General features: G+C 46.2%; 1 protein-coding gene across 2 annotated transcripts in view; it reads right to left on the bottom strand.

Annotated features, from left to right (window-relative positions):
• Positions 1-18,419, bottom strand: part of Zap70 (zeta chain of T cell receptor associated protein kinase 70) — a 28,900-nt gene extending 10,481 nt beyond the window's left edge. The window contains exons 1-3 of one of the 2 annotated variants that reach the window (XM_069988473.1): positions 18,301-18,419; positions 9,204-9,622; positions 8,085-8,245 (exon numbers count right to left, since the gene is read on the bottom strand). In XM_069988473.1, coding sequence (XP_069844574.1) covers positions 8,085-8,245; positions 9,204-9,605 — 563 coding nt within the window. In that variant the 5' untranslated portion in view covers positions 9,606-9,622; positions 18,301-18,419. Of the gene's footprint in view, positions 1-8,084; positions 8,246-9,203; positions 9,623-18,300 lie in introns of those variants that run through there. The other variant, XM_069988474.1, reaches the window with a different exon arrangement.
• Between the last annotated feature and the right edge of the window lie 1,485 nt (positions 18,420-19,904).

The raw sequence follows: 19,904 nt of genomic DNA, 5'->3' as shown, positions 1-19,904 counted from the left end.
TAGACACACCAGATACAAGCCCTGCTCTCTTGCTAATAGTCTAAATGGGGAAAAAAAGAGGGTACTTCCAGGTACTGGTGGTTCAAGCCTATAGCCCTAGTTAATCATGAGGCTGGGATTATCTGAGGTTTGGGGTTTCAAGGCAGCTTAGACAGAAAAGTTCATGAGACTATTATCTCCAACTAACTACAAAAAACCCTAAGTAGAGCTGTGGCTCAAGTGGTAGAGCACTAGCCTTGAGCAAAATAGCTAAGGGAGAGTGGGCCCTGAGTTCAAGCCCCAGTACCAGCCACCACCAACCCTCCCTCACAAAAAGAAAGGAAGAAGGAAGGAAGGAAGGAAGGAAGGAAGGAAGAAAGGAAGGAAGGAAGGAAGGGAAGGGAAGGGAAGAAAGGAAGGAGAGAAGAGGGGGGAAGGAGGGGGGAAAGGGGAGGGAGGGAGGGAGGGAAGAAAGATAACCCCAAACTCACCAAGTTTGAGATGCCCATGCCTTCAATATGACCTCCTGTTCCAATCCTATGATAAATGTTTGTAAATATAGCTGATTTAATTATTTGAAGGTAATCCCTTTCCCACAGTGGCTTTGCATTTGTGATGGGACTTGCTTTGGCCAAAAGGACATCAGTCACACTGTATATTCAGAGGCTTAGGAAATACTTGCATTCTGGAACTTGCACAGTACTAGAACTCCAGTACTGTGTGCAGTACTAGAACTCCAGTACTGTGTGAACACTCCTGGACAAGACCATACTTTGACCAGCTCACCAGCTCACCACCACCACCACCATCACCACCATCACCACCCCGACCATGAAGGCAACACTGAGCCAAGAGCCACATGTATAACTGTGACCATCCAACTGGATTCAATGCCCACCCAACTGAGGGGACCAAAACTGCTCAGCTGACTCACAGAACTGTTAAAAAAAAAACTGTGAGTTTGAGCCAGTAAGTCTCAGAATGGTTTGTTATGCAGCAAAACTAACTGATATAAATGCAAAGGCTTCCTCATGAAGAAAACAACCCCCACCTTAGTTGTTCCAAAGCTATCCTTGCCAGACACCAGTGGCTCACATCTGTAATCCTAGCTATTTTGGAGGCTGAGATCCAGAAGATTGTGGTTCAAAGCCAGTCAATGCAGAAAAGTCCCAAAATAACTGGCAAAAATCAGGGCTGGTTGTTTGGCTAAAGTGGCAAGCACCTGCTGAGCAAGCACAAGGCTCTGGGTTCAAACCTTGGTTCTGAAGCAAGCAAACAAACAAACAAAAATACCATCTTGGAAGTTGAGTTGAGTCTTTTTGTTGTTGTTTAGTTAGTTTGGTTTGTTTTTGTTGTGCTAGGGATTGAACCCAGGGCATTGTGCATTCTAGGCGAGTCATCTACCACTGCGCTCTACCCCTAGCCTCAAAGCATAATTTGTAATATGCATGCAAGAGCTCCCTCTGAAACCTCAGAAAAAATCACTTCAATTCACAGCCTAAATCTGTGAGATAGGGTGGGGAAAAAAAGAGCTTTTGAACAGCCAACAGCATGGCCTGGGGAAGGGAACCTCACCTGGAGGAGGGAAATCAAGGCAAGGGATCACTTCCTCCAAGTGGGCTGGCCTCAGAAGAGGAAGAGCCCTAGGACAGTGGGTAACGATAAGGATCCATCTGGAATAACTTTAGCCAAGACTGCACCCATGAGAAGGAAGACCCTGGGAATTGTTCCCATAGACTTCCTGGAGGAGAACACAAACTTCCTGGGGTCATGGGAAAGAAGCAAGCACCAAGATTTTCTGCAATTCAAGGATTGAGTGACTTGAGTAGATATCTGGATAACATTTATGTGTGTGCGCGCACACACACACACACACACACACACACACACACACACACACACACACACACACACACACACACACACACACACACAACCTGGGTGCAAATCAGAGACCAACAGCCGCAGGTGGGCTCTCAAATTCATAGTAGATTTTTTGTTTTGTTTTGGGGCTTTTGTTGATAGTTTTTAATAGCAATCTAATCTAACTTAGGTAGAACACTTTTGGTTTGCTTTACTTTTTTTCCTCCAGCAGTTCTTAAGAGATTTTTTAGTTTTTAGAGATTCTTTGGCCATAATAAACTCACAAATAGCCACAAGGCCTCATCTGCACAGACACACAGTTGCTACATACAGGAAGATCTACCATGTAAGGTGGTTTTGTACATGCCAAGTACTGTGCTATTGCTTTACATGTATTAATTTGTATAATCCTCTGACAGATCCTTGGGGTGGGTGCTGATGTCATTGGAAGCACAGGTAAAGGGAGTTGCTTCAATAAGCTTGTACTTGACCCATGATAAAAGCCAGATCCACACTTGCTAGGTGCCAATGGCTCACGTCTGTAATCCTAGCTACTCAGGAGTATCTTGGTTCAAAGCTAGCCTAGCCATGGGAGGAAAGTCCATGAGACTCTTATCTTCAGTAACCAATAGAAAGCCAGACATGGAACTGTAGATCAAATAGTAGAGTGCTAGCCTTGAGCAGAAAAGGTAAGGGAGCCACTTCTGGCTGGATGAGGGAATTTAGGATGAGACTGGAAGTGGTTCAATGCATAAATGGCAAGTATACTGAGTTGCAGGTCCAAGTGTGAAATGTGCTTGCTGGGACTAGACTAGAGATCAAGAATGTATTCCAAAAAAGCTCTATAAAAATACGTGGGGCTGGGAAGGTGGCTCCGTGGTAGAATCCTTGCCTTGCATGCATGAGGCCCTGGGTTCAATTCCTCAGCACCACATAAGCAGAAAAAGCCAGAAGTGGTGCTGTGGCTCAAGTGGTAGAGTGCTAGCCTTGAGCTGAAGAGAGGAGGGACAGTGCCCAGGCCCAGAGTTCAGGCTCCACAACTGACAAAAATAATAATAATAATACATCATCAACTCCAACCGAATAGTTGACCTAGTTATAGGAAAAAAAACTTCATTGGATCCTCACTGAACCCATCCATTAATTACCACTCTTTAAACAGTCTTCTCATCAAAAAGTATGAGGGCTGAAAATCTAAGATGTATTCCTCCCACATGAAGAAGTTTCTATACAACTCAAGAATAATCTAGCAGATCAAGCTACTTTTTCCTCATCAAGCAGACATACTCAAGCTAATAACACAACATGTCATAAAATGTCTTTGTGTTTTTCACGGTATGGATGTGACCCATTTGTGAGTCATTGATTCCATTCTGTGAGTCATAATGAACTTTATTTAAAAGCAAAATAAAATATAAAATATCTAAATGCTTTGCACTAGATCCTCTGTTTGAAATATGTAGGTAAATTTCAATATCCTAGAAAGGTATCTGATGGAAAGTAGATGATGAATACAGTGTATACTGGTTAAGAAGGGGTTTTCAATCATTTGCTAGTGGGTGTCATTTGACTTTCATAATAGCAAGTGTTTGTACACTCTATTTTCATATTATGATTTACAACTAGACATAAGGTCTTGAGACATTCAGTTGAGATTCAGTTACACATGCTGAGTATATTTTTGATAACAGTATAGAGGCTCTATGGTTTGGGGGATTAGAGATTATATTTTAATCAGATTGGAGCAAACTGTTTAATTGGATCATTTCTTTATTAAAAGAAAAGGGAATAGGGTCTGAGTGCTGGTGGGTCATACCTGTAATCCTAGCTACTCAGGAGGCTGAGATCTGAGGACTGTGGTTCAAAGCCAGACCGGGCAGATAAGAGTCTAGAGACTCTTATCTCCAATTAATAACCAAAAAGCCAGAGTGAAGCTATGGCTTAAGTGGCAGAACATTAGTCTTGAACACAAAAGCTCAGGGATAGTACCCAGGCCCTGAGTTCAGGCCCCAGGACTGACACATATATACACACAAGAAAGGAATAATGAAACATGCAGAAACCTGTTCAAGTTCAACTAATGGATCTGAAAATATTGAGAAGAATATTGACACTAATCTTCTAACTCCAACTTCATTTGAGCCTCATTTCAAAAAGAAAAAAATATAAGCTATTATATGAAGATTACTCAAAATATGTTTTGTTTTGTTCTGTTGCCAGTCCCGGGGCTTGAACTTAGGGCCTGGGCACTATCCCTGAGCTTCTTTTGCTCAAGGCTAGCAGCACTCTACCACTTGAGTCACAGAGCCACTTCTGGCTTTTTCTGTGTATGTGGTACTGAGGAATTGAACCCAGGGCTTCATGCATGCTAGGCAAGCACTCTACCACTAAGCCACATTCCCAGGCTCAAATACGATTTTATCAAATGTAAAAACCCCTTTGAAAAATGACAGACCTCAGTGTGTTATTTGTAATAATGTTCTGGCAACGAAATCTTAAAACCTCCGAAGTTCAAAAGGTAGTTAGAAACTCAGCAGCAAGCTGAACTTATTGATAAGCATCTTGAATATTTTTTAAAAAAGAAAAGAAATGTTGTTGGCTCTGGGAGTCATCCTGTGGTGGCCAGCATTATAACTGCTCAGGTTCCACCAGGCTGCTTGCATCTCAGTCACCCTGACCTGGCCTAACAAATAACACCAACCCCCTCACAATCAATTTCCCACTCACTCCCTGTTACCATCCATTTCCCATACACAATACAGACTCCCATTTCCCCATTCTTAAAGGTTTACTTCCTCCCTCATTCCTATAGGTTCACCCCCCTATAATTACCCAAGATAAAAGCAGGTTCTCTGACATCAAACCTTTTCCTTCCCTGGATGTGTGTGTGGTGTGCTTTATTCGGTAGAGACTTCTAACAAAATGTATTAGCACAGTTTCTAGGAAACACAGTTTCTTAGTTGTTTTTCTACTTTTAGTGAGAAATATTTAATGTGGAATTTATCTGTAGCAAAAGAAAAAATATCCCCCACAGATACTGAAAACTTACTCCAGAATGTTTGGATATGGTGTGCAGAATGTTTGATAAGTTGGCCAATAAATTAAAAACTACACCTGCTACTGCAGAGCCTTTAGAAACACTGCTTATTAATTGGTGGCAGTCTGGTATAGAATTTGTAATTCAACTTGATGAATTTGCACAACACTTATTTTATATTGTTGTAAGATGAGAAAACAGAGAAGCCATATTTTGAGAGGTTGAATCTTGGAGTCTTTATTTAAAGGCCAGAGACTCATGGTAGACTCCTGTCTCAAAGAGGAGCAGCCAGAAAAACACTTAACACTGTTAGGAAACTGAGCCATGAAGGCTAGAGAGGAAAGAAGAACAAAAACAATGCCAACAAATCAGATATGAGTGATGAGCTCATTTTATGGAGGATTTTTATGGTTCTTAATTTAACCTAACATTTAAGTGGACTAGATATTTTTACAGAATTAGAAAGGTGCATAATTGTTGATCATTACAAATGAAAGTGGGTAAATGGTAAAGGCATTAAAAGTGATGGTACAGCAAGCATAACTGGGAAGCAAAAGCAGAGTGATCGAAAATAAAAGCTACCAGTGACTAATAATGGTGCCACACAGAATCACTGAAGCTTGAAATCCAGAGACCTTCCACAAGATCTTATAGAACTATGTGAAACTGCAGTAAAGGTCACTAATCTTATTAAAGGGAGCTCACTTATTAACTAACTTCTTGAAACATACTGTTCAAAAATTGGAATCAGTCAGACCCATTTACTCTATCACACCAAAGTCATTGGTTCTCAAGGTAAAATACTAATTGGGTTTATGAATGCACAAATGAGGTTCATAATCTTAAGGGGGAAAATCTTATTTTGCAAACATTTTTGAAGATGAGTGATGAAGTAATGAGTACTTGAGTCATGAAATTGGCATATGTAACCAATATGTTTGGAATTATGTTAACTGAATTTAAAAGCTCAGCAGAAAATCAGTGATGCATTCCAACATGTTGAAGAGATCCAAGTACTCCAGAAGATGCTGTAGCAAGCAAGACTTAAAAGTAATTGTCTTAGCAGGATGCCAGTGGCTCATGCCTATAATTCTAGCTACTTCAGAGGCTGAGATCTAAGGATCATGTTTCAAAGCCAGCCCCAACAGGAAAGTCCATGAAACTCTTATCTCCAATTAGTTACCCAAAAGCAGGAAGTGGAGCTGTAGCTCAAGTGTAGAATGCTAGCCTGGAGTTCAGGGACAGCACCATGTCTGAGTTCAAGCTCCAGGGTTGGCACCAAAAAAAAAAAGTAATTGTCCAAGACACTACATGGTTCTACAGTTTTTACAACATATTGAAGAGATTGTTATTAATGAAGAGTTTTGAAAGAAATGAAACCAGATATATTACTGCATCTCACTTCTCTGTCTCAAACTTTAATCATTTAACCTTTTTTTTTTTTTTTTTTTTGGTTGGTCATGGAGCTTGAATTCTGGGTCTGGGTGCTGTCTCTCAGCTCTTCAGCTCAAGGCTAGAGCTCTACCATTTGAGCCACAGTGCCACTTCTGGTTTTCTGGTGGTTTATTGGAGATAAGAGTCTCACAGACTTTTGTGCCCAGGCTGGCTTTGAACCAGATCTCAGCTCCCTGAGTAGCTAGGATTACAGGCGTAAGCCACCGGCACCCAGCTCACTTTTTTCTAGAACAGAAATTGGATATATTAGAGGAACATGAAATTGGTTAGCATATTAATTTGCTTTTCAAGACTCTGAATCAGTAACAGAGTTAAACTTAGTGTTTAACTCTGACAAAGACAATGAATTATAGCAACTTACTTGTACTTATGCTCTTAAGAATGATTATGACACCTTAAAGTTTGTCAGCATTTTTTACTTTCTTTTGCTTTGTAGAAGAGTATCTTTCTGTTTCTATCACTCACAACCAGTTTGTGTGAACTAGAGTTTTCAATCTTAACCCAGTTAAAATTGAAGGAAGAAGCAGGTTCAATGGTGTAGCAGATCTGTGAGTAGCATTATCTTTCCGTGTTCCAGACTGAAATGAATTTATCAACAGACAAGCACTGTTATTCATGCTAATGAAGATCTGATTGGTTTTGTTTTGTCAGTTCTGGCACTTGAACACAGGGTCTGGGTGCTGTCCCTGAATTCTTTTTGCTCAAGGCTAGTGCTCTATCAGTTTGAGCCACAGCTCCACTTCTGGTTTTCTGGTGGTTAATTGGAGATAAGAGTTCCACTGACTTTCCTGCTTAGGCAAGCTTTGAACCACAACCCTCAGACTCAGCCTCATAAGTAGCTAGGATTACAAGTGTTAGCCACCAGCTCATTTTTCATTTTATATTTTATAATGTTACTTTCTAATGTTTTAGGTTATATTTAAATACTAATGTAACATTGTTCATAATTCCTTTGTTTTAATGTTCTTAAATATTAAGCGCACACACACACACACACACAGCCAGAATTACCTTCTGCATCAACCTCCTCCCACTCTGCTCTAATGCTCCAGACCACTGGCCTCCTCCATGTTCCTTCAAAATGTCAGGTAAATGTCTACCTTCTGAACTTTGTACTTGCCATCTTGTTTGCCAGAAGCACCTTCCACCTCAAAGCTGCCATCTCTCTTCTAGGATGTTTGGTTTTGTGGTTTGGTGCTGGTGATTAACCCAAGGCCTGTGTGCTAAGCAAGAGCTCCACCACTGAGCTACCTCAATCCTTCCACAACTCCCTTCTCATCTCCAGTTCTTTGTGCTAGAGTTGCCTTTTTGTGAAAACCTTCTCTGGCCACCCAAACAACACACACAGGATTTCCAATCATACATATCTAGCTAGAACTTATTAGTTGGGTTTTATGAGAGGCCTTTGTTTTTTTGTTCTACCTGTCATTCACCAGGACACTTATGTCTATTTGATTTAGGCCACATCCTCAGTGTCTGATACCCAGCAGCTATCTAATGAATGAACAGAATCTGAGACAGGGAGAAATTTGACTACCTGACCAAGGGTCACAGCTGATAGGTGGCAAAAGTTGGGTTCAACCCATTGGACCTGGAGGTTTTGCTAGGAGTCCCTTTACATGTGTCCACACAGGCACACCCTCAAGCCCCCCATCCTACCACGATCAGACTCGGGTCTGATCACCTACCCACCCAGGATCTCAGCCAATAAGCCCCAGCCTTACACCCAGGAACCATAGGTCCCACATACAGGAACTTGCCGTCTGTTTGCGCTCCAGAGTAGAGCTTGCGCTCGGCTTCCTCCCGCGTCAGGCTGCTGTGGTACCAGGGCATCCGCTCATGGGCCGTGGTGGCAATGAGCTTCTCCACCTGCGGGGCCTGACTGATGATGGCCTGCTCTAGGGCATCACCCTGGAAAAGGAGGGTAAAGGAGGATTTAAGTGTGGCCAAATACAGAGCCCCAGGAGCCCTCACAGGTCCATCTCCTGGACTCTCCTGACTGCCCCATCCAGTAAGGCTACTCTCAGTCACACTCTTCCATGCAGCCTCTAGACCGTGGAGGGCGGCTTACACCCTCTCCAAGAGGCACCATGGCTCCCTCAAGCACATCTCCAGCTTGAAGATCAGATGCGGTAGTTGGATGGTCTAGCATAGTGCAGGCTCTAGAGGACTAAAACCCACTGCCCCCAGGCTACTCAAGCTACTCTGCCAACACGCCTCATAGACAGCCCTCTCTGATTGGGTTCCCAGTCAGAGATTTTGGACCCGCCCAGGCCGAGAGCCCTTCTAGTCTGGCACAGATAGTTGTGCACCATAGCTCAGGCTATGGCACACTGTGGAGGGCCACCACAGAGCCTGTTTCTCACAAACCCCTCCTATGTCCCGCCATCAACCTCATCCTCTTACTTCCAAATCTCACACCTTACCGCATTCTGCAGGCAGAAAGAGAAAAAAAATCCCCCACACGCCTTGCCTGGCCCTGCCCCTGGGTCCACGCTGCCGGCCCCACCCTTGGCCCACCCCACAGGATCCGTCCCTGAATCCGGCCCAGAGACCACTGGCCCCACTACGGTCTGTCCCTCAATGAGGCCCCTAAGTCCGGCCCGAAGGCTCAAGGCCCCGCCCCAGGGCCCACTTCATAGGCTCCAGGCCACGCCTTCAAGTTATGTCCAAATGCTTTAGGCCCCGCCCCAGTATCCGCCCCACAGCCCCCAGGCCTCCTTCCTGGGCCCGCCCCTCAGCCCCCAGGCCCCGCCCCGTGCCCGCCCCTCAGCCCCCAGGCCCCGCTCCTGGCCCATCCCTCAGCCCCAGGCCACGCCCCTGACCCGCCCCTCAGACCGCAGGCCCCGCCCCCCGCCCACGCTCTCACCTCCAGCTTCCACGTCTGGCGCACGTAGTCCCGCACCATGGCGTCGCGCAGACAGTCGAAGACGCCGGTCTGCGGCTCGAGACCCGCCGGCCGATTACACGGCTTGCGCAGTTTGCAGGGAAGGCCGTCTGGGTCGTGCGAGTAGAACTCGCAGAGCTCGGCGGGGCCGCAGTGAGCCTTCCCGCCCGCGATGGCGTAGGTCCCGTTGAGCTGGCGCTCGATGGAGAAGTGGTGGAAGCGCACGTCGTGCACCAGCGACAGCACGTAGCCGCCCAGCGAGCGCAGGCACTGGCGCAGCAGGAAGAGCCCGTCGGCCATGCCCGCCAGCTTCAGGTGCTCCTCGGCCTCGGCGCGCGAGATGCAGCCGTAGAAGAAGGGCAGGTGTCCCGCGGGGTCCGGCATCGCAGCCCGCGCAGGCCCTGTGGGTGCGGAGGGGCGGGATGCGCATCAGGTCCCTCCCTGCCCTTCCTGAGCCCGTCCAGCGGCCGAGAGCCTGCTTTGTCCGCGTGGAGAGGAGCCACGGCTTGCTGGACATAGCTGGACACAGACCGCGAGTTCCAGACCCACCTCTGACTTCAGCGGCCTGCTGCAGATACCTCAACTGCTCTCTGCCATTTCCTAAATGCGTGTTGAATGCTTTGCTGTTTCACACCCGGGGCTGAGGATTGACTCAATGGGCACACTGGGTCCCTCCCTGCGCTCCTGAAGAAGATACTTTAAAGGGGAGGGGCGGGGGGCAGGGGAGATGCAGGGGCAGTGGGACAAAACAAACAGAACAGTTAAGATCGTGATTCCAAAGGAGAAAGAATGTTAGTTCAGGAGAGATGGCGGTCACCTTCTCGGAGGCGGTATATTTGAGCCAAGATCAGAAGATGGATCCAGCTTTTTAAAAAGCCCCCCATGGAGTGGGGGAACATAAAGCAGAGGAACAGCACGAGCAAAGGGACCCGAGGCCCAACAAGCTTTGTTCATGAGAGCTACCTTGCTCAGCCTTAGAGTTGCCGCTTGCCTTGTCCCTGTACCCTCCTTAACAAAACATGAGCTAGTCTGAATATCCATCAATAGGGGATTTGTTTGATATATTAGGGTTTAACTCCACCAGGAACCCTGATACCACCGTTAAAATGAAGCCGATGTAAGTAGTCTGGTAGTCACGTTTGGTAGCCCCAGCTACTCAGGAAGCAGAGACCACAAAGATCTTTATCAATCAGGCAAATGGTAGAGTAATTGCCTAACAAGTGAAAGGCCCTGTGTTCAAAATCCAGTTCTGTCAAAATAGCAAGTAAATGAGTGATAACTGGAATTAAGGGAGGAGGAAAGAAAAGGAGGAGGGAGAGAAAGAAAAGAAAAAAGAACAATGAATCTGGGAAATAAAATGGTCTTCCTTAAACTTTCTGGAGTGATGGTGATGTCCTTTATCTTTGATGGAGATTGGATCACACAGGGGCCTGTTATTATCCCTCCCATAAAGCACCAGAAAATAATGCTTGTAAGTGTAGGCTGTGATGCATTCTGATGATTGAAATTGACTTCAAAAGGCATCTAAAATATAACGATTACAAATGGAAGGATCAAGAGATATGGATGGATAATAGGTAGTAGATAGTTATATAAATGTTTCAATTTGTGTGTGTGTGTGTGAGATGATGCAACTCAAGCCATACCCTTAGCCCTTTTGCTTTTGTTATTTTTGAAATAGGACCTTCTACTTAAATTGTCCAGTACAGCTGCCACAATGGCCAGTTTCTTCTTCTTCTTCTTCTTTTTTTTTTTTTTTTTTTGTCAGTGTGGGGCTTGAACTCTGGGCCAGCTTCTTTTGTTGAAGTGGAATGTTGCCAACTTTTGTCCACACTGGCGTCAAACTACTGTCCTCTCAACCTCTACCTCCAAAATAGTTGAGATTACAGACATGAGCCACCATGCCTCACCCTCCCTCACTCAATTCTTAGGATTCACAATAACTGAAAAATCACTGTAAACACTGAGTTAGCCAAATACTGAACCATTGCTTCTAGAGGAAATACGGATTTGGGTTCCTGCACTACTCTGATCACATTTTCACCAAGTGATCAAAATGTAACTATTTTATGTGGGTTTTATGTCACTTTATGTTATACATTGTTAGGCCTGGGGAGGTAGCTCGGTGGTAGAGCCCTTGATTGGCATGCACGAAACTCTGGACTTGATCCTCAGGACTAAAAGGAAAAAAGAAAACTTCGGCAACATATAATTGTTGGTTTATTAATACTGCCTCTCTGACCCATGTCTGTTCCATTAGGCACAGCTTAGCACTATACTTGGGGACGTGTGTGTGTGTGTGTGTGTGTGTGTGTGTGTGTGTGTGTGTGTGTGTGTGTGTGTTTGTGTGTAGGTGTACCAGTGGGGCTTGGATACTGTCCCTTAGCTTTTTTGCCCAAAGCTAGTGCTCTACCACTTGAGCCATGCCTCCTCTTCTACTTTTTGTTGATTAATGGGAGATAGGAAGCTCATGGACTTTACTGCCTGAGCTGGCTTTATACTGTGATCCTCAGATCTCAGCCTTCTGAGTAGCTAAGATTACAGATGTGAACCACCAGCAGCCAGGACTTAGGATATTTTATTCACCGGCAAAAAGTACAAAATTTCCAGAAATGTTGCTCCAGATTGGTGGTTTAAAAAGCACATATTTGATAGAACGTTTGCCTAGCATGTGCACAACTTCGAGTTTGATTCCCTAATAACTTAAAAAATTCATTTAATTACAGAATAAGATATGAAAAAAAGCCAGAGCCCCACGTTATTTAACCTCAGTGGGGATGTGTGCATCAGTGACTCAAATGTTTTTCCTTTGTGAATGCGTCTGCAGATGACCAAAAACCAATATACTAGTTGGAGGATTACAAATAAATGTTAGTTAGCAAGTGCATGAATTTGAAGATGTAGAATCTGTGAATAATGATGTTTATCTTCTGTGATAAGTATTGCACATAGTGTAGGAGCTAGGGTACAATTCTGTATATAACAGGGGTACTTTTCTTTTCATTTTCTGTATACTTGCAAGTTTTTTGTATAATACTGGAGAAGAAAACCAGCTCCATATAACAATGACCTATTGTCTCTCTAAGTTAGGCCCATTAAGGCCACCAGGACATAAACTATGTTTGCAAGATGTCTTCTCAGTAGTGCCAATGTAAATAGAGGCCGGGTGCTGGTGGCTCACACCTGTAATCCTAGCTACTCAGGAGGCTGAGATCCGAGGATCTCAGTGGCACGGTGGCCCAAGTGGTACAGCTGTGTCTTTGAGCTGAAGAGCTCAGGGACAGCGCCCAGGACCAGAGTTCAAGCCCCACTACAGACGAAAAAAAAAATGGTAAGTAGAGAATGCATCAAAAGGTTTGTTGGGTGAGGAAAGGTGCCTTTTGCCCTGGTGTCCAGGGGCCCACAGAGATGGGTGCTGGGGCCAGAGGAAAATACTGGAATGAGAATCAGGCCAAGTCTGAGTCAGGGCACTGGAGGCTGCTGACTAGATGTCTCTGGTGCTGGTGTTGCATGGGCCCAGGCTTGAAGGGTCCTGAATGTCCTGGTGTTGCATGGGCCCAGGCTTGAGGGGTCTTGAATGTCCCAACAGTTACCAGCAAGTGCTCCAGTGACCACAACTCTGCTTCTGTGTTTCCATCTGGAGCAGTGTCTAAAATAAGTGTTTTTAGCTGGTTGTGGTTGTGTACACCTATAATCCCAGTACTCAGGAGGCTGAGACAAGAGGATCCAGGAATTCATGGCCAACCTGGAAAATAAAATAGCTAGGCACCCCATGGCTCAGGCCTATAATCTTAGCTACTCAGGAAGCTAAGACCTGGAGAATTATAGTTCAGAGTCAGCCCAGTCAGAAAAGTCTATGAAACTCCCAAATTAACCAGCAAAAATGTACAGCCGGGCACCAGTGTCTCATGCCTTAATCCTAGCTACTCAGGGGGCTGAGATCTAAGGATCGAGGTTCAAAGCTAGCCCAGGCAGGAAAGTCCATGAGATTCTTATCTCCAATTAACCACCAGAAAACTGGAAATGGTGCTGTGGCTCAAGTGGTAGAACTCTGGCCTTGAGCTGAAGAGCTGAGGGACAGCGCCCAGGCCCAGAGTTAAACCCATGACCAACAAAAAAAAAAAAAATGCTGTAGATGTCACTCAAGTGGTAGAGTGCCAAACCAGCAAAAGAAGAAAACTGAGCAGACATAGAGCCCTGAGTTCAACTCTAGTACCAACAAAATAAATAAAAATAAAGAAAGGAAAAGTCTTCCAAAAAAAGTTTTTTTCTTTAAGAATCTGTTCCAGGAAGTGGCGCTGTGGCTCAAGTGGTAGCACACTCGCCTTGAACTGAAGAGCTGAGGGACAGCACCCAGGCCCAGAGTTCAAGCCCCATGACCGACAGAAAAAAAGAAAAGAAAAGAAAAAAAAGCACAGAAATGGAGCTGTGGCTCAAGTAGTAGAGTGCTAGTGTTGATCAAAGAAGCTCAGGGACAGTGCTCAAACCCTGATTTCAAGCACCAGCACCAAAATAAATAACTAAAGGAAGAAAAGTTCAGTCTGTCTCCCACCCTACCTCTGATCCCACCTAAAAACTGCTCTGCCCCCTCCCCACCTGCTCCCCAGCACTGATATCACCCTCCTTGAAGCTGGGTCCACCAATAATAGATCCAATGACCTTCCCCTCCTGCTTAGGCCTCGAAGATCTCTCTGGTCCTTAGCAAATACCCTGCTCTGGCTCCCCCGACTCCATTCCTTCCTGCTGACTCTCCTTCCTTTGCTTCCACTCCCAGGTCCTCTTACTTGGTTATTCTGTCTGTGGCTATAAATGCTGCCACCCCCAGCTCCATCCTGAGATAGATTTGCACTGGAAGCATTAACTACCGCCACTTTGATCTCCACCCACTGTTTCTATTAATACAACTTGAGATCTAGAACTAGTTCACATGGTATCTGTGGTCAGCTGAACCCCAATTTCCACTTGAGCTACATAAGCTGTGGGATCTGCCAGGCGCTTCTAGATGATTCTTCCCCACATCCTCCCTTCCTCAAGAACCTACTGTAGCTTTCACTTGCTTAACTTCATTGGATCTAAAATCCTCAGCCCTCTGTTTATCAGGCTGTGTCTGTTGCCTTCCTTCCAAACTCTTATCCAGAGTGCTTCCCCATTTAGTATTTCTTCCTCTCCCTCCTCCATCTTCCCAAGTCCAGCTGGCCCATCTTAGAAGACCCTGAAGCTGCCCCCCCCCACTGAGTACCAAGCAAGGCATCAGGGTAGGGGGCTTATCTGAGGCCTGTGGGGAGGGGTGGGTAATGAGGCTGGTGTCTGGGCCAGGAAGCTGTGGCAGGAAGCTGCAGTTTGCGAAGTTCCACCCTACAGTGGCCACAGGTGCAGCCTGGGTAGACAGAAGTGAATTAGGGCAGAAGAGGAGCTGGGAGGAGGCGGACCTTCCAGGGCGAAGGCAACCCAGAGACAGAAGCTTATCTTGTGTACCTCAGCGTTACCTTCCCTGTCCCACTGTGCATGACAACCCTAATGATAACAGTACTAACAACCACTGTCCTGCCAGGCAGTGAGTACAGGAGTCAGCCAGCCCTGCTTCTGCATCCATCTCCTAGCCTTTCTGCACTATCCTTGTTAGTAAAACACAGAGACCCCATGGCCAGCCACATGGAGAATGGCAGTGAAAGGCAGAGGAGGCAGAAGACAAAGGGCTAGGGGTAAGACACAAGCAGATCATCAGGCTACTTCCACTCCTCTGTAGGCCAGGCCTTCCTGGAGCTGATGATCTCAGAAGAGCTGGGCCTATCTGCAGCTTCCCAGAGTGATCCATGACTCAGGGACCAGAGACCTGCAGCCTCTGGCCTTCCTGGGGGATGTATAACCTGGCATAATTGAGACACCAGGCAGCACTTGGATCAGGGGCCTTTACTTACTCCAACCCACCATTATTAACCTGTTCATCCCCTGGACGTAACCATGGCCACCTCTTCTTAAGCTCACTGCTCCTACATCATCGTTTGTCTTTGCCAGAATCAACAGCTTGCTGGATGGCTCCAAACATTGCCATGGATCCCTAGGCTTGTTCTGACAACTCTGGCTAGTGGAGATGGCAGAAGCCTAAGATCATTAGCAGGACAGACCTGCGTGAAGTTCCACCATTCAAATGTCCTCTGGGGAATAGCGGTGTTACCCATGCCTGTCCCAGACAGACCTGATCCCAAACAGACTTCAAAGTGAGACAGGACCAAATTGTCAAATATGCTTCAAATGCTGGGAGAACATTTCGGAGGGCTCTGGTTGTATGACTTTAACTCCCATGGGTAGTAGATGTGGAAGGTCAACTGTTCCACAGAACATACTTTGAGCATCAAAAGCCTCAAATCAGTGCTTACCATGAGAACCACAGTTTGAAGCCAGTTCACAAAACAGACTGTGAAAGCCTTATCCCTTATCTCCCATTAGCTAGCAAAAAGCCAGAAGTGGGGCTCAAATGGTAGAATACTAGCTTTCAATGAAAAAGCCCAGCAAGAGTGAGAGGTCCTGAATTCAAGCACCAGTACTCACATAGCTCTGAGCTGAATTCTCAGGGGTTTCATGGTCCCATGCCCTAGATTGGCCAAGGTATAGCAGCAGCACTTTAAGCTGTTGTTGACTATCAGGGCCTAGACTGTCAGGACCTGGGCTATTGAGGGATCGGGAGCAAGTCCTCAAATTCATCACCCCCCAAGTGTCTCTCCACCCCACAGAGCAAGGCCAACCCCTCCCCCAACCTCTACTACCTGGGTCCTAAGAGCTATGTGACACCAGCAAGGAACTTTCCCCCTCTGAATCTGAGGCTCCAGGACAATAAAAAGGAGAGAAGGAATGGTAGAGTGAGCAAGAGGACAGGGCTTCCTTGGATATTGTAAGGTATTCAGCAGCACACCTGGCCTCTGTCTACTGAACATTAGTCACAGCCCCAAATAAAGACTAAGAATATCTCCAGGCACTACCAGAGGCCCTGGGATCTGGGGAGAAAAACTGGCTCCAGATCAGAAACACTTCCTTTCCCCTCTGTTCCTTGTACTAGGCCAGAAGGTGGTCAGCATAGAGTGGTTAGCACAGAGTGATCAGTAGGGGTCTGGGTATTGCAGCCCACTGGAGAGTTTCTAGAAATTGGAGTTCAGAGCCTGAGAATGAGTGATAATCATTAAGATCATAGCAAAAACTAATACAGCACCTGCTATGGGCCAGGTGTCTGTCCTATTTATCTTCTCACTAATCCTCAAGAAAGACCAGCCAAGGGTGAGTAGGAAGGATTTGTAGGTCCAGAACCCGAGGCACAGAGAGGTGTGCATGGTCACACAGCTGGCAAGTGGCAGAGCCAGAACTCAAATCCAGCTCCCTGGTTCTAGAATGTAGACTTTAACAGGATGCCAGCTGTCCCTCCACCCAGCGGCTCTGGCAGGGCTTACATGGGTGAGGCTGGTAGAAAGGGGGAGAGGATGGAAAGCAGTCTGGAGGGTTCTTAGCTAAAGATTGACCTCCCTTACGACCCAGTCATACCACTTCTAGGCATCTACCCTGAACAACAGGAACCAATATAAAAGGACACGTGCACCTCCATGTTTATTGCAGCACTGTTCACAATAGCTAGGATATGGAAACAACCTAGATGCCCCACCACAGATGAATGGATCCAAAAATTGTGGTATCTATACACAATAGAATATTATGCAACCATTAGAAATGACAAAATAATGGCATTTGCAGGGAAATGGATGGAGCTAGAAGGAATCATGTTGAGCGAGGTAAGCCAAGAGCAAAGAGACAAATGGTACATGGTCTCCCTGATAAGTGGATGCTAAATCCAAAATGTTAGGTGATACGACAAAACTAACAGGACTTAAGAAACAAAGAACTCCCACTCATCTGGTCAAACCACTACTAAATATCCCCATGCTGCTGATCACATATATGGTGTATAACATGTGTACACCGTTATATGTTATAGACTGTGATAGACAATTTGCTCCAGGAAAGTTAGAATGAACTTGTGACTTTAAATGAGCATCATTATTCCACAATACTGTGAAATTCGGGAAATTATGTAATCACTTAATCACAATCAAAAAAAAAAAAAAAAAAAGAACCTCGGGGAAGGGAGGGAGGGAAGGGATGGTAGGGGGAAAACAATGGAGGGGGTAACAACGCTCAATAGAAAGTGTACTCATTACCTCACTCATGTAACTGTAACCCTCTGTATAGTATCTTTACAATATAAATAAATAAATAAAAAGAAGAAAGGGGGAGAGGAAAAGGAAGCTGTAAATTAGTCCAGAAAGACTTCCAGGTGGCATCTAAAGACCTTCTTCCATCCTGTGAGCCCCTGACTATTCTGTCAGGAAACACTTACTACGTGCTCACTGGCCTAGCCAAGACAAGAGAGATGAAGCTCTTGAGTTACTCACCAATAAACCTCTGTTTCTCCCTGCCAAGACTCTTCCCTGTCAGAGACACCTCTCTCAGCCTCTACCTCAGCACTTACTCAGTGCTCATATTTGTATCTGCATTTAACAGATCAAGGCTTTTAATAGATCAAGCACAAATCAAGGCTCTGACCAACCAAGAAACTTGCCAAGGACACAGCGTGATCAAGAAGAAATCAAGTAGTTGGTTCCTTCACCTCTCTGAGTCCTCCCAGATTGTAGGCTACATGGGCTTGCCTACAAGAGACTTGAGAATGCCTTGGGTCTCCTCATCAGCACTGCGCTGTTCAAATTAACAGCTCTGTTGAGCTACCCTAGCATTCACAGGACCTAGAGTACACATTTGCTTTCTCCAGAGGTTTCTCTGCTTCCTGGAGCCAAAGATATGATTCTAACATGGCTCAGCAGGAGCCAGGGACTAAGCAGACATTTCTGTATCCCCTAGACACTACTGTGCTGTTGACCTTCTAGGAAGTGACCTACTACTTCCATCATGGCCACAGCTCTGTGTGTGGCCCTTCTGTCCTTCCCAGCAGCTTCCTGACTCATGTCCAACCCTCTGTCCTCCAAAGACAGGCCACCCCAGGGCTATGAGCCAAGTGCTGCCCCGTCTGGGCTTGACTTACCTGAAGATGTGCAGATGGCAGATGGCGCAGGGCCCCTGAAAGGCTCTTTGGTCCCTAACACCAACACAGGCCTACTCTAGGAAAAGAATTGAGGCCCACTTAATAAACATGGGTTTCCTGGTTGCCGGAGCCCCAGTTTAAGAGCCCTGCCCTTCTTACACACACGGCAAGTATAAGAAAGTCACTTCCTGCCAAGGTTCACACCTGGGGGAGGGGATCGTGCTCCAGAACCCCTTTGGGTGGCTGTTGTGACAGGATATGGTCTGAACCCGGTGGTGGCCACTCATCTGACTGGCCCAGTGGCAACACTAAGGTCCAAGCAGGACAGGCCTGGCCGGAAGGCCTGCTGTGGGGGGCTCTCTCACCAGCAGACTAATGTACAACTCAATGCATTTCTTTGATGTGAAGACAGGAAAGAAGGGTTGCATTTGAAGTGTATGGCAAAGTCACAAAGTGCTGTGTTCAAGGAAAATCACACGCCACAGGCTCTGGGGAGGGCAGAGGACATTTCCAGTGCCATGTAATATCTGCCTCAGCCGCATGTAGAGAGGGGCCATAACGGAAAGGCTTACTGCAGGCTTGGTGGGTAAAATGAATAGTTGCCCCCAAACCTGAGCAGCAGAGAAAAGGGAGCCTAGATGTGCTGAAGTGGGGGTGAGGCAGCAGGATGGAAGGAGACCCCCAGGTCCCATGAAAACTGGAAGACACTCTCATCCCACTTTTCCCCCAAGGGGATTTGGACGAGAGACTGCCCCTGGCTGAACCCCCAGAGGGGTGATTTATTTGTTTCACAGGCAGGTTAAAGCTAAATGGAGGGGCTGGGAAGGTAACTCAGTGGTAGAGTGCTTGCCTTGCATTCATAAGACCCTGGGTTCAATTTCTCAGCACTATACAAGCAGAAAAAGCTAAAAGTGGCACTGTGGCTCAAGTGGTAGAGCGCTAGCCTTGAGCTGAAGAGCTGAGGGACAGCACTCAGGCCCAGAATTCAGGACCCATGACTAACCCCACCACAAAAAAAAAAAAAAAAAAAAAGCTCAATGGAGGAGAAACCCACCGAACAAGGCCAAAACTTAAAACTTCTGAGCTCCTTTTTGTGCCAGGCAGAGAGAGAGCAGTGACACCCAGTCTCTGTCCTCAAATGTCCTCAAATGAGAGAGTAGGGGGAGATAGCTGAATCCACACATAGATGAGAGCTGGATGCTGTGTACTCAGAGGAGCCCCCTCATAGACTAGGAATCAGGGAAGGGCTCTACAAGGAGTCGGAGTCTAGATGCAAAGACAGGGTGACCACATCCCCCAGCTCTCACACAATCCAGTCCTGTCCCACCCAGATTGACCCCACTCCTGGCCTCTCACCACATCCTGCTCTGGCCACAGCCTCTTCCTCCTCCTCCTCTCCCTTCCCTTGTATTTACCCACCCACCTCATATCCAGGCCTTTAGTGCCCAAGGCCTCCAGGGCCTTTCTTCCCTACTGTTTCCTTGTCTCTTGGACACTTTGGGAAGTCTTAGCAGCTTGCCCACCTGTAAGACCTCACAAACAGGCCACTTTGGAGGCCCTCTAAGAACCTGTCTGCCCTGAGTCCTGCGGTCCACAGGGAAAGT

This window comes from Dipodomys merriami, unplaced genomic scaffold (assembly GCF_024711535.1).
Source record: "Dipodomys merriami isolate MVZ:Mamm:240054 unplaced genomic scaffold, mDipMer1.0.p SCAF_36, whole genome shotgun sequence".
In the NCBI taxonomy this organism is placed as follows: domain Eukaryota; kingdom Metazoa; phylum Chordata; class Mammalia; order Rodentia; family Heteromyidae; genus Dipodomys; species Dipodomys merriami.
Note: the sequence above shows the minus strand (reverse complement) of the source record. Positions and strands in the feature narration are given on the sequence as shown.